This window comes from Chiloscyllium punctatum, chromosome 44 (genome assembly GCF_047496795.1).
Source record: "Chiloscyllium punctatum isolate Juve2018m chromosome 44, sChiPun1.3, whole genome shotgun sequence".
In the NCBI taxonomy this organism is placed as follows: Eukaryota; Metazoa; Chordata; class Chondrichthyes; order Orectolobiformes; family Hemiscylliidae; genus Chiloscyllium; species Chiloscyllium punctatum.
The window spans coordinates 42,830,885-42,845,820 of record NC_092782.1 but is presented as its reverse complement, the minus strand read 5'-3'; the positions used below and the strand labels follow the sequence as shown (position 1 = coordinate 42,845,820).

Below are 14,936 nucleotides of genomic sequence, written 5' to 3'. Positions count from 1 at the left end.
GAGTGTGCCCTCCTTGTCCATGGTGGTTTAATCAGTCTGTTATAGCTCTAAAATCAAATGCTGCCTGAATGAAGTTTCCGACTTTGTATTCCCCACATTATTTGACAATCCCAGTGTTTCCGGATAACATTCTTTCCTGTTTTTAATTGAGTTAAGTTTCCAAATTATTCTAAGATCATCAAACATTGCAGGATCAACTTGTTCTTGCGTGCATGTGGAGAATGATTCGTGATTAGATTACTTACATGTGGAAACAAACCCCTCGGCCCAACAAGTCCACACCGACCCTCCGAAGAGCAACCCGCCCAGACCCATTCCCCTACATCTAACACTACGGGCAATTTAACATGGCCAATTCACCTAACCTGCACATTTTTGGACTGTGGGAGGAAACTGGAGCACCCACACAGACATGGGGAGCATGTGCAAACTCCACACGGACAGTTGCCTGAGGCAGGAATTGAACCCGGGTCTCTGGCGCTGTGAGGCAGCAGTGCTAACCACTGTGCCACCATGCCGTCCAATCAGAATGTTCCTCTGATCATTACTGCCATATGGTGCTTGGAACTGAAACAACATTCAAGTTATAAAAATCCATTTCTGGCAACTGCAAATGGAATGTTTTTCTCTTACCTTTTCATAGGGGTCAGAGTCATAGTTCAACCCAATTCCACAGTCATCTGTAATTTCCGACAAATCCTCATCATCAAACTCCTCCAGGCTGATATCATGTGCAGGTCTGTGAGGAAGAGGCAACAAAATGGTTAACTAATCACTGTCTATCATTAATCACCTGCAGATGCATTAACCCAAGCTTCATGACACATACCAGGACCTGGGAACATAGGAAACCCAGACCTGGGAACATAGGAAACTTTATCAAAAATCACTGATAATGTCAAATTGACAGTCGGTGTGGGTTGTAGACAGCAAATTGTCATATGAGTTAGGGAAGTCTAAAAGGACAACAGATAAAACAGCTTGATGGATGGAAAGTATCATTACAAGTCAAGGTAGAAAAGTCTAAAGTGATAGATTTTGAAGTAAAAATACAGAAAAAAACCCTCTAAGAGAAAGAGTAGAAAAGCAAAGAGATCAATGTGAAGATACGTAGGTCATTAAAAATTACATTTCAACTAAGTAAGCCATAGAGAGAGGACTGGAAGTCTTGGTTTTGTACATAGAAAAAGAGAATATAGAGCTGACGGAGTGAGTAGACACAGCAGTTAAGAAAGGCAATAGGATATCTGATTTGGACAGCAGGAGACTGAATAAGAAAGTCATACTAAAATTTTCCAATTCAAAGTTTAGTCCTCAGCTAGAATATTGTCAACAATTCTGAACACCACACTCAGGAGGGAGCTTTACCATGGATAAAGGATGTCACTAATGTGGAGAGATTGGAGAAGCTGGAATTGTTCTTCTTAGAGCAGAACATTTATAAAGCTATTCAAAGTTGAGGGTTTTATTTTACAGAAAAATACTGAAAAACTATTTGCTGTCACAAAATGTTCACAGACCATGGAGAATTGGTGAAAGAACTAGAAGAGGATTTGTTTCATCCCCTGCCCCACATAGAGGGTTCAGATTGGGAACAGGCAATCTGTAAGTATGGGGGAAATCAGATTCCATAATACTTTTCAAAGGGCAATTGGACAGCTACTTAATGAGCACTAATTACAAAGTTATAATTACATAACTTTTAAAAATTCTGAATCTTTCCACTATTATAAAGAACCTCTCTCACCACCATCAGGAACTTCATTCCCTGTGGTTAGCAACTTTACTCACCATAATGCTCAATCTCACCTCCGGTAACTATGAGCCCCACTCAATCAGTAAATTTACCTTCTCGAGTCAGGAACCTCACTCCCGCAATCAAGAACCTACTCAAACATAAAGCCTAACCTGTACATCTTGCTGAGACTTGCTGCCTTGGCTTACACACAAATAATGGTCACTTGGGCAAAGTACAAAAGGACAATGAGAGAAAGATTTGAGTTTACATTAAACTTTTTATGACCATTAGATACCTCAGAGCACATTACAGCCAATGAGGTTCTTCTGAAGTGAGGCTACTATTATAAATGTAGAGGATATGGCAGCCAATTTTCATACAGCAAACTCCAACAACAGTGTGTTAAAGATCAGACAATTTGCTTTTGTGATGCTAATTTAAGGATAAATGTTGGCCAGGATACATGGGATAAATCACCTTCGCCTCTTTGAAACAGTGCCATAGAATCTTTAACAGCCATGCAAACAGGGTGATAGGGTGTCATTTTAATGACTCATCCAAAGTTCAGAACCTCTGTCAGCCTTGATGCTTTTGCTCAGGCCTGGGAGCTGCAGCTAACCTAGAATCCTGGTGGCTCAGAGGCAAGACTCCCACCACCGAGTCCCAGATGAAAGTGTAAGAGAGCAGTCATTGCCCTGGGAAACAATAGTCTCAAGGTGACTCAGAGGCCTTTGGGAACTAAAGTCACAGAAGAACAAAAACAATCAAGAAAACCAAACCTGCCTGATGCTGCACTCAGGATTTAAGCAGCTGAGCTCCTCATAAACATATTACATCATTCTCCTTCCCTACACTGAAGTTTAAATTCGGAAATTTCATGGCAAGAAATAAAATTCTGAGTGGAACCTTTATAATGATATCCTCGCACAATGTCTCTCAGGTTTGAAGCTTCTTGAATTGCAAGGATGATTTCCCCTCATTCCAAATATGGAGGCCCCCGAGCTCCTCCAGCAATAAAGGAGGGCCCATTGAGTCCAACACAGCCCTGGCTCAGTTCCTTAGCACGTTTGGTTTTTCACGTTTGGACCCTGCAACTGCAATCCCCCTAAACCAAGTCAAAAAGCCAGGAGTTCACTGCCTAGTTAACGGAGCTCAAGAGGCAGAATTCCCCAGTGAATCCCTGAGACCTTAGAGCTTTCTACTCTCTAGTTCAATTTTAACCCCTGTTGATGTACATACACCTAAATTCGACCTTCTAAGACCAAGGCTTTTTAAGCTTTTTTCCTGCTGAATTAACATTTTGTTTCCTTTGCATTTCTTTCCATGGCTAAAGAATATTTTCTGTTTGGCAAAATATAGTGAGTATTATTCTTCAGCAAAGGAAACAGGGATTTTAGCTTTTCACGTTTTCTCAATGATTTGGATGACAGAATGAAAGGCCTGCGGGTGGCACTAATTTAGGAGGTGCAATAGGTTGTTCAGGTGTGAATAGGAGGTTGTGTAGGGGCATCGACAGTTTAACTGAGTGGGCAAAACTATGGCAACTTAAATTCAAAGGAGAGAAGAATGAGGCCATTAACCTTACACAAAGATAAATCAGAATTTTCCAAATAGTCAGAATTTAGAAGCTGAGGATTTGGCAGTTGGGATAAATAATTCACTCAAAACCAGTTTGTACAGAAGATCATTAAAAAATGCTCATGGTGGGAAGCCAGGAAAGGGAGAGCTGTAAACAGCAAATGAAACGTTTGAGAGGATTCCTCACACCAATTATTTATCATTTTGTTTTCATCCTCTAATCTGGGAACACTGTGCATGGGTAATGTGATTGGAAGGTTAAGGATAATACTGAGAATTCATTCCACTTTGTTGATCTGAGTGAAAATCTGAAATGTCAGGTTCCACGCTACATTTCTGCATGATGTGAGACAAAGCCATGTCAACACTGGGGATGGTATACTTCCTGCATTGCACCATTTAACTCTCGCAGGCTAGGTACAGCATGGACTAAATACAGAAAAATGCTCTTTTCATTGACCTCATCAACTACTCCCAGGACAGACGAAATACAGCATAAAGTTTGCTCTGCATTGTCTCATCAAATGCGCTCATAGCAAGTATGCAAATTTTGAGAGGAGGATGGCCACTGTTGACAGGAGCAAAGACAAGTCATGTATATAAGTCCTGTTTACAGTAACTCACATCCAGAATACTGCAGCTCCTTGCATCTCTCTACTTGACACAATAGAGTATAGAGCCAACATCGCCAAAATGAAAAGTGGTTAATTTTCATTGCAACATTGATGCAAGTGCAATAGATCAAAGACTATCCAATCAGTCCAAACCCAAAAGGGCAAATCCAGGCCCAAATAAAATTTTGGGCTTGAATCTTATGTTGCATTTGAGCTGCCAAACATAAAACAACCAAGGCATTAAAGAGCAGGGGAACACAATCCTGAGGATTGTGGAGATCTGTGGTGAACAGGTAGGACATGAGGTGAGGGTTGGGCCTATCGTCATTCATCTGGAGCCTTCTCTCTGATCCAGAGAAGAGGTTAATTTCAGTTTTAACATAATTTGGAGATGCCGGTGTTGGACTGGGGTGTACAAAGATAAAAATCACACAACACCAGGTTATAGTCCAACAGGTTTAATTGGAAACACACGAACTGAAATTATACATTGAATACCTTGATTGTCTGTTGAGTTTTTCATCTGTTCGAATACCATGATATAACATGTTTTAACATAAGAAGATACTTTAATTTGTTGGCCTCAGGACGCACAGAAGAATCCAGAGTGAAGCTGGCTCCAGCTATTAGAAAGCAACATCCTGGGGGGGGGGGTCCTTCCACAGGCTTTAAGTCTTTCACTAATACACATAATGAACCAAGGAGTAAATCTTATTGCTGCAGTTGTGTAAAACAGGCAATAGCAGTGCGGCCGCCTGTTGACTTCAACAGAAAGAAAAATGAGAAGTGTAAAACTGGCTCGCAACCTGCTAGTGTTCATTTAACATTTTCAAACATAGCCAAGACCTAGGCTTTGGGCTCTTTTGCATGTTAATTAGGGTCTGATAAGATTGTTGACTGGGACTAATAGATTGGTTCAAAGAATTTCTCATTGATCCAACTGTGCAGAAAGGGCACGCAACAGAAATGGTGTCAGTATGTCTGTTTCACACCCAAACAATAGTCACCATGCACAACACCTCTAGCACACTACCTCAAAGGGGTTCACTGATGAAGAAACTGCCTCTGTAAAAGGGATTTCCTGGATCAGAATACCACCTTTCTAAAAGTGATTGTTAGTGAGAGTCTCTCTGTACAACACATATTAATTTCTACCCTAGATCACAGTTCCTCTCTTCAAGTCTTTATACCAAATCCCCATTGAGCCATCTCTATGAACTGGCTCCTTGTATTTCTGACTCCCTTCCTGACAGCAACCTTTTTTGTTTGTACTATCATAGTTTTGCTGTAGAAGTCTTCATTTCCTGATAAATAACTCGTTCACGTGCTCCTGTTGAAATTCCCTTCTCCATTCTGTGAGCTGACTCTTCCACACCTGCTATATTTAACAAATAGCAAGATCATAAACCTCACTGCATTACCACTCCCTTTAGGTTTTGTACCACAAAACCTTATTTTGCTTAATCTCTCCTGCTCTCTACTACAGACTCTCTGTTACAGACATACCCTTTTGTGCTTTATCCCTCACCTTCACCTTTCACTTACTCAAAAATTATTGCTGTACATTCTTATTTTTCTGCAGTTCTTATGAAAGATCACAACTTGAAATGTTATCTCCGTTTACGTTCGCAGAAGCTACCTGATCTGTTGAGGATTTTCAGTGTTTGTGTTCTTATGCTAGATTATGACTTCTTGCCTACAGTAACAGTTTTCAGAATAAAGTGACAGTGTTGTCTGAAAGGAATTGAGGGCTATCTCTGAGAAAATGAAGCATGTATGGGACAGGAGAACTGAGATTCCCAGAGTATCATATTCAAGTATTTTACTGACGGGAATCTGAGCTAATGTAACTGCCAGCACTTCCAATAAAGTTAATAGATGGGAAACATCTATTAATTCATGCTGGCATGAGTGCACTTAAAACTGATTGCCCGTGTAAGTATTGCTTTATGTAAAACAGCAGTGTGGTAGCTTGTTGACTTCATGAATGTGTTAATTTGGATATCTGTTTGACTTCATGAATGTGATGGTATAGACAGAAAGTATGAAGGGAAATGAATGTGTACATTTGGAGGCATAGGTATTCAAGTCATGATTTGGAGATGCCGGTGTTGGGCTAGGGTGTACAAAGTTAAAAAGTTTAAAAGTTTGGAGTGTCTTACAATTGTGTCCTCCACAACCACCTGATGAAGAAGCAGCGCTCCGAAAGCTAGTGCTTCCAATTAAACCTGTTGGACTATAACCTGGTGTTGTGTGATTTTTAACTAGGTGTATAAAAGCGGTGCATGGGTGAGGGTATAGTTGGGCATCTGCTTGTATTTGGTTATGAATGCACCAGTGGCAAAAGTAAACGTGCTGAGTATCACTATGGTTATGTATGAGTATATACATGATATGGGAATGTTTCGGTGAAGAGTGTGTGTAGATTGAAGTGTCCACAGATTTTTATGTGTGTGTGAGGGAAATCAGTATATGTAAATGCTTGTATGGTAATATATATGTTCAGGCAGATGGCATGTTTGAATGTATCCCGGTGTGTATCAATTCAAATGTATGCTCACATGTAAATGGATGGGCATGTTTGACCCAACTGACCACAGCACTCTCCTCCAATTTCTTTTTGTCTTGTCAAGCTGGTGGGGCTCCCGTTGTCTGGATTCATTTCTTTCTAACTAGTTTTCACCAGAAACCCCCTCTTGTCCTGCTTATGCACATTAACTTTGGTGTTCTCCAAGCATATGTACATGGTACCCCCCCCTTTTCTCATCCTATGTGGTGGCCATCACCAACATTGTCATCTAAATGAAGAAGAGTCACATCGGACTTGAACGAGAAACAGAGTTAATCTTTCTATAGAAGCTGAGAAACCTGCTGAGTTTCTCGAGCAATCGCCTTTTCTTTCAGAGTTACAGCATCAGCAGTATTTTATGTTCCTCCAAAAGTATGTCAAATTCTACATTATGCTGACCACTGCCAATCTTACTTAAGCATAACCTCTCTTGACAATCTCCACTGCCTGTGATTTGTCTGGCTGCTTGGCTGTACTTCAGTGTGCTATCTGGAATTTTCACAATTAATATTAGGGAGTCTTTGTCTTCAGTCCTTGCCACAAATTCCACCGAGGACTCAATACGGAGTACTGGGCAACATAAGTTGAGGAGGAAGTTCTTCACCCAAAGGGTTGTGAATCTCTGGAATTCCCTGCCCTGTGAAGCACTTGAGGCTATCTCATTGAACGTTTTCAAGGCAAAGATAGATAGATTTTTGAAAAGTAAAGGAATTAAGGATTATGGTGAACGGGCACGTAAGTCTATGAAAAGTGAGTCTATGAAAAGATCAGCCATGACCTTATTGAATGATGGACCAGGCTTAATGGGCCACATGGCCTACTCCTGCTCCTATTTCTTATGTTCTTATAAGAGCAGCACGAGGGCATTCCTAAACAAAAACTAATGAAACTACAGCACAGGACCAAACTGTATTCCAACCAAATCAGACCAGCGTATGATAAACAAAATTAAACAATCCCACAACCAATGGATCAGCTTGAAGCTTTATAGGCCTGACATAGCCAGTCGTAAATGGCACTGGGCAAATAGGTAACGAACTGGATGTGAATATTCCACAAGTATTCCCAATGATACAGAAGACAAAAGCATGTACAACCATAAGAATTAAATGATAAGTCAGCTTGCCCTACTTCTGAGGTCCCAGCATCACAGATGCCATTTTTCAGCTAATTTAATGCACTCCATGAGATATCATGAAAGAGTTAAAGGTCCAGTACATAGCAGAGTTCTAGGGTTTTGACAACATCCTGGTAAAGGTGCCGAGGATAGTCGATCCAAAACTAGCTGCACCCTGGCCAAACTGTTCAACTGTACAAGCTTATGAAAGGCATTGACAGGGTAGTTAGAAGAAACTTTGCCTCCCTCAGCAGAGGAGTCAATTACCAGGAGGCACAGTTTTATGATAACCCTCCAGAAGGTTTACAGAAGATTTAAGGAAAATCTTTTTCACCCAGAGGGTGCTGGGTATCTAGAAATCACTGCTGAAAGTATTAGGTTCATGAGAACCATCAACACATTTAAATAGTATGTTACGCTAACAGGACAGCAATACCATGGCATGCAAGAGTGTGGGCCAATGCACAAGTGATAGATAAGGTAGAAAACTCTCCACTGCTTGGATGAGCACGACAACAAAACTACTCAAGAAATCTGACATCAGAGGATAAAGCAGGCCCACTTGATCAGCACCCTACCTATCACCTTCAACATTCATTCCCTCCATGACTGATGCATAGTGCCAGCAGTGTGTACCACATGCAAGGTACAACAGCAGAAACTTACCAAGCCTCCTCCACTAGCACTTTCCAAACTGGTGATATTATCCCCAGTACAGACAAGGATTGCAAACACAAGGGGAGCATTACTATTTGCAAGTTCCTCTCATACTTGCACCAACCTGACTTAGAAATTCATCATTCCTCCTTCACTAACATTGAGTCAAATGCCTGAAACTGTATTCTGCATTATGGTGTACCTATACACTCCAAGAACTACAGCAGTTCAAGCATAGAGTTACAATTACCTTCTCATGGCCAAGTAATATTTATGCCACACAAATGCCAGCTAATGTCCATCTCCAATAACACAATGTAACCATTACATTCAATGGCATTTACTATCACCAAATCTCCCACTATCAACATCCTGGGGGTTAACCATTGACCAGGCACTGAACTGAATTAGCCATATAAATACAGGCTGGAAAAGCAAGTCAGAGGCATAGAATCCACAATGAATAACTCACCTCCTGACTCCCCAATTTATAAAGACACAAGTCAGGAGTACGGTGGAATACTCTGCAGTTGCCTGGATGAATGCAGCTCCAACAACACCCAAGAAGCTTGACATGATCGAGAAACCCCGCGTGTTTGGCACTAAGTTCACAAACACCCCTCCTCCACCAATGCTCAGAAAAATTTGTGTATCATTTTTAATGAAAACAGAAATTGCTGGACAAAAACTCAGTAGGTCTGACAGCATCCTTGGAGAGAAGGCAGAGTTAATAATTCAGGTCCAGTGACCCTTCAGAACTGACTGTAGCCATATATGCTGAAGATGGGGTGGGAGATGGGGAGAGGGGTAAATGGTAGATGGAGATTAAGCCCAGAGAGAGAGAGAACAACAGCTAGGCATACAAAGGAATGTTAAAGGTCATCTTGGGAGAATCAATAGCTGCTAATGGGGACTATTAGTGGCTGACAATGGATTGATTGTGGTAGCGGCCCATGTGATGATGAGGACTGGTATGTGGTGGTTGGGGGAAGGACGTGGGAGAAGGTCTTCAAGCCCTAAAATTGTTGAGCTTGATATTAAATCCAGAAGGCTGCAGGGTTCCCAAATGGACAATGAGATGCCGTGCTTCCAGCTTGTGCTGAGTTTTGCTGGAGCATTGCAGGAAGCCAGACTCAGATGTTGGCCAGGGAACACTGTGGGTGTGTTGATGTACGAGGCCACAGGAAACTCTCATTCATTTTTGCAGACAGAATATAGGTGTTCTGCAAACAGGTCACACAGTCTGTACCATGGCTCCCCAATGTAGTGGAGACCACATTGTCAGCAGCAAATATAATAAGCTAGATTGAATGAAGTGCAGGTAAATCACTGCTTCACCTGGAAGGTGTGTCTGGGGCTTTGGATAGTGAGGGGGGGAAGAAAGTAAATAGGCAGGTCTTAACACCTTAGGTGATTGCCTGGGAATGTGCTGTGGGGATCTGGGGAGGTGTTGGGATTGGATGAGGAGTGGACCAAGGTGAACCAGAAGGAACAGTCCCTGCAGAAGGCTGACAAAGGAATTGTGTGTCCATTGTTGGAATCACACTGGAAAGAGCAGAAATGGCTGTGAATAATCCTTTGGATGTAGATGCTTATGGGATAGTAGGATTAGACAAGGGAGACTCACTATTATGGGAGAGGAGAGAGGGGGTGAGGACCGAGATGCAAGAGATGGGTTGGACCCGGCTGAGGGCCCTGCCAGCCACAGTTGTGGGGAATCCTCAGTTGAGGATGAAGATGGACAATTTGGATGCCGTCTTTTTGAAGTTGGCATCATCAGAACAGATATGATGGAGATGGAGGAACTCTGAGAACGGAATAGTCTTTACAAAAAGCAGAATATGAGGATGTAGAGTCAACAAAATTGTGGGAAGCAATTGATTTTGCAGTGGATATTGATGGCCCATCTATACCCAGAAATGAAAACAGAAATGTCGAGGAAGGGAAGAGAGGAATCGGGATGGACCAGGTGAGAATGGGGTGGAAATTGGAAGGGAAATAGATAATGCTTTCCAGTTTTGAAGCAGCACAGATGATATCATTGATGTACCGGAGAAAGAGTTGTTGGTGGGGAACAGAGTAGGACTGGAACAAGGAATGTTTCATGTACCCCACAAAGACACACGCATAACTGGGATGCATGCAATCCATGGCCACACCTTTGACCTGAAGAAAGTGGGAGGAGTTAAAGACGTTGTTCAAACTTAGGATAAGCTCAACCAGACGAAGCAGAGTTTTAGTAGATGGGGATGGTTCAGGCTGGTTTTCCAGGAAGGTGTAAAGAACCCTGAGACCATTTGATTGGGGGATGGATGTGCAAAGGGATGGCATGTCCATGTTAAAAAGGAGGTGGCTGGAACCTGTGAATTGGAAAATCTGAAACCCCCTTTTTTCCCTCCCAGAATAGCAATTGGGTCTTCCTCATTCTCTCCTACTATCCTATCAGCATCCACATCCAAAGGATTTTTAGCTGCCATTTCCACCAGGTCAAGCAGAATGTCACCACCTGATATATTCCCCTCCCCTCCCTTGTCAGCCTTTCGCAGGGACCACACCCTCTGGTACACCTGGGTACACTCCTCCTCCACTCCCAACACTCCATGACACCTTCCTTTGTAATCACAAAAGGAACGCCTGTCCATTTACTTTGATTTTCCTCACTAACCAAGGCTGCAGATGCACCTTCGGGTGAAGCAGCAATTTACCTGCACTTCATTCAATCGGTATTCAGTGTACTGTGTTCACTGCTCACAGGGTGGTCTCCTCTATACTGGGGAGATGAAGCACTGACTGGGTGACCTCTTTCCAGAATATCTATGTTATAACTGAAAAAAAGAGATTCTAGTTACCTGCCATTTCAACACACTACTGTGTTCCACTGTGTGCCAATATCTGTGGTTTGGATTTGCTGCAGTGACTGATGAAACTCAGCACAAGCTTGAAAGAACAGCATCTCATTTTCCCCTTGGGAACACTGCAACCTTCTGGACTCAGTGGCCCAAAGTTCTGAAGAAGGGTCATTGGACCCAAAACGTTAATTCGTTTCTTTTCTCCACAGATGCTGCCAGACCTTCTAAGTTTTATCAGCAATTTCTGATTTAGTTTCTGATTTCTCAATATTGTTATCTCATTTGACCCTGAGCTGAGCTTAAGAAAATAGAAACATGTGTAGATCATTATATCCACTGAGTTTGTCCATTATTCAATAAGACCATGATAAATCTTTACCACAATGGCATTTTCTTAATTTTATCCAATTACCTGAAAAGTTTATCAAATTTTGATGAGGACAGCTCTCACTTTCCAAACAATTTGGAGATCTAATTAGTGACAAATTTTCTGCAGATGAAACCTACTCAGCTTAAATATTAGCTAATTTCTATCACTCAGACTCTTGATTATATTTTCAAGAAATCATCAGTGTGTAGCTCACCTGATCTGAAACTGTCACCTTTGCCAATGATACCTCCATCTCATCTACTTAAGTATTCAACAAAAACTTGAACTCAAAGAATATGCTGCATATTTCCAAATTTATCAATTTCTACTCACCTATCACATTTGCTAGTCATCAATGGCACTCAGTTCCATAACATTTTCATTTGAGAATTCTCATCGTTGGATTCAAATCCCTTTATCTCTTCCTATCTCGGTAGATTCTTCCAGCTCTGTAGTCCTTCAGGATGTACACTCCTTCATTTCTGGCCCCTTGCTCATCCCTGTTTTCCAATGGTGGTTATGCCATCAGTTGCCTAGCCGCAAACTTTAGAATTTCTTCTCTAAACTGCTCATCTGCTTCTCTATCACTCTGTTTTCCTTTAAGATGTTCCTTAAAACCTAATTAACTTTTGGCCTAATATCTTATTACATGCTTTGTAACACTCCTAGGAAGGTTTTAGATTAGATTACATGACAATGTGGAAACAAGCCCTTCGGCCCAACAAGTCCACACCGACCCGCCGAAGCACAACCCACCCATACCCCTACATTTGCCCCTTACCTAACACTACGGGAAATTTAGCATGGCCAATTCACCTGACCTGCACATCTTTTGGACTGTGGGAGGAAACCGGAGCACCCGGAGGAAACCCACGCTGACACGGGGAGAACATGCAAACTTCACACAGTCAGTCACCTGAGGCGGGAATTGACCCGGGTCTCTGGCGCTGTGAGGCAGCAGTGCTAACCACTGTGCCACCGTGCCACCCAACATCTATAGGTTCTTTAGATGTTACACAAGGCACAGAAACAGGCCATTGGTTGAGTTGTTCCATGTCAGTGTTTATGATTCACATATGTGTAACCTCTATTCTTATTTTTCCTCTTGTGTTTGCATAGCTTTCCTATAAATATACCTATTGCCTCTTTCATTTTAAGGTGCTGATTAATACTGACCTCTGACCAACCATTTGGTAATTCATTCTAATATTTCCATCTTTGGCTTGGTGTCAAATTTTGTTTGGAAACATGTCTTGGTGCATTTTACTACATCAAATATCACCATTACAATCGAGAGTATGCTTCTAAAGTACTGAATTAGCTAGCAGGCTATGAGATGTCTGCTGTTACTGAAAGGCACTGTACAAATGCAGATTGTAATATGCAGCTGGTCGGGTGGATAATGATGAGTGCCTGTGCATGGGCTTGTGTAACTGTGTATATGCTTGTATGTTTGGGTGTGTCTAGTTTTACGCGTATGCAGTTGTGTTGTGGAAATGCTTAGAGATGGGGGAAGGGAGTAATTACATTTCAATGTGAAATGAAGTATCAATAAATAATGCAAAATAACAAAAATTAGATTCTATTTTCAAAACAGACCGCAATGACCGCGTAACAGACTCTGAACAAGCCACACCAGTTTATAAACATGGTATGAACAGCATTGACAATCCGCCAGGCCCAATACTGACTGCCCTTTAGCAATCTCAATCATGGCCTGTGATATTTTCATCATTGAGACATTCTCTGACAGAACGACTTTTTGTTTTAGTCCCGCTGGCAAGTCTTTGTCAAATCTGACATGGAATGTTCTTTTTAACATCACAATATTCAGCGGTGTATTGTGTCTGGGGTTAGCTCGTGATTTATAGGATACAATAGTGGATTCGGTGCCGAAGTACAGCACAGCAGTGAGGAGAAGTAAAGACCGCATGGATATTAAGACATTTAAAGATATTTAACATTTATTCTTACCTGCAGCCCGGAGGGGAGAGAGAGTGGAAGGTTGACAGAGAAAACATCTCTGTGGGATCCGCCATCTTCTGACGCAAAAAATAACCCAAGGACACAAGAGGCTTTGCAATTGATGGGAGGAGAGAGAGAGAGAGAGCAAAAACAATATCAAAGCTTGCAATTCAGGGAGAAGCCGCAATCCGGGCTCTTCACAGGAGCTCCACTGGTGGGGAAAAAAAATAATTGGCTACTTTTTTTTAGTAAATGGCACAAATGTGGAAATTTAGTGGCATCTATTATAAGTGAGCGAATATGCGAAGGAGCATACAGCACTGCGGAGCACCTGGACCCTGTGCTAAAGCGGCTGCATCCCCGCGGTGTCCCGAGACCGGCTGCTCGGTGTATTCGGGGCACTGGGGTTTTTTTTTGTGTCGCAGAGAGCGGTGGGTTCTTTTTGGAGCCTACATAACCGCAACAAAGCAGTCCGGCTCCTGCTGCATCCCAGCTCCTCGCACTGACTTGTGCAGAGGGATGCTGCGGATAAAGCGAAGGGGAGGGGGCACTAACACGTCACGGTGTGTAAAGGAGAAGGGAATTATTTTATCTTTTCCACAATCTCTTTGCAAACAGTCCCCGAGCTGCCGAGTTTTCTTTTCCGGCAGCAATGCTCACCACCCGCCCCTGAGAGCAGATGGGAAGGGAAAATTGGAGCTAGGAGCTGTCCACATTCTCGTGGTGCTGAATTTCTAACAGCTGCCGCGGTCGTGGGGCGTGAATATGAACTTTTAAGCCACGCCAACTCACTGAATTAAAACGTGCGTTTATGTATCGCCTTTAAATGGTCGTAGATGTTATCAAATAACATTTGACTCAAATCCACGTAACGAGATAAGAAGGTGACCAAAACATCGACCAAAGAAGTCGCTTTTAAATGTCTTGTACCTATGTGACATTTTTCAGGTCTCAGGACCTCCCGTACCACGTTGCAGCTGAGGACGTACGTACAGTATCTCTGAACAATCAACAAAACTGAGCTCCACCTTAAAGAAGGTGGAGAGCTACACCGAGGATATTTCTGAACCCCTAGCAGTAAATGCTTGTGAATTTAAAATCTCCAGCGTGGACAAGGAATTATTGCATTCTATTCTGAAGAAACGTCACTGGACATGAAACGTCAACTCTGCTTTCTCTCCGCAGATGCCGCCAGACACGCCGAGTTTTCCCAGCAATTTCTAATCATGTTTCTAACTTCCAGCATCTGCACTTTTAAAAAATATTACATCTTTGCTTCTTATACATCTGGTTGTTATCTTTTCAGGCTGTGGTCAAATAATTCATTCAAGACTAAGTCAGAAATCACAATTCAGAAAGTAAACACTAGTTGATTTGATTGTTGTTAAGTGCGGTAGCCTTCCCTTGATGCTTCTTCGTGACTTACAGATCATTTACACAGAAGTGGCACAGCTAGGCTGTGGATGAGAAACTCCATTT

The 14,936-nt window shown here is 42.1% G+C and overlaps 1 protein-coding gene across 4 annotated transcripts in view; it reads right to left on the bottom strand.

The window, feature by feature from the left end:
- mapk8ip2 (mitogen-activated protein kinase 8 interacting protein 2) overlaps positions 1 to 14,405 on the bottom strand; it is an 82,252-nt gene extending 67,847 nt beyond the window's left edge. Inside the window, exons 1-3 of one of the 4 annotated variants that reach the window (XM_072562765.1) lie at positions 14,388 to 14,405; positions 13,467 to 13,567; positions 634 to 739 (exon numbers count right to left, since the gene is read on the bottom strand). In XM_072562765.1, the coding sequence (XP_072418866.1) occupies positions 634 to 739; positions 13,467 to 13,531 (171 nt within the window). In that variant the 5' untranslated portion in view covers positions 13,532 to 13,567; positions 14,388 to 14,405. Of the gene's footprint in view, positions 1 to 633; positions 740 to 13,466; positions 13,994 to 14,387 lie in introns of those variants that run through there. The other 3 variants (XM_072562764.1, XM_072562766.1, XM_072562767.1) reach the window with 3 other exon arrangements.
- Between the last annotated feature and the right edge of the window lie 531 nt (positions 14,406 to 14,936).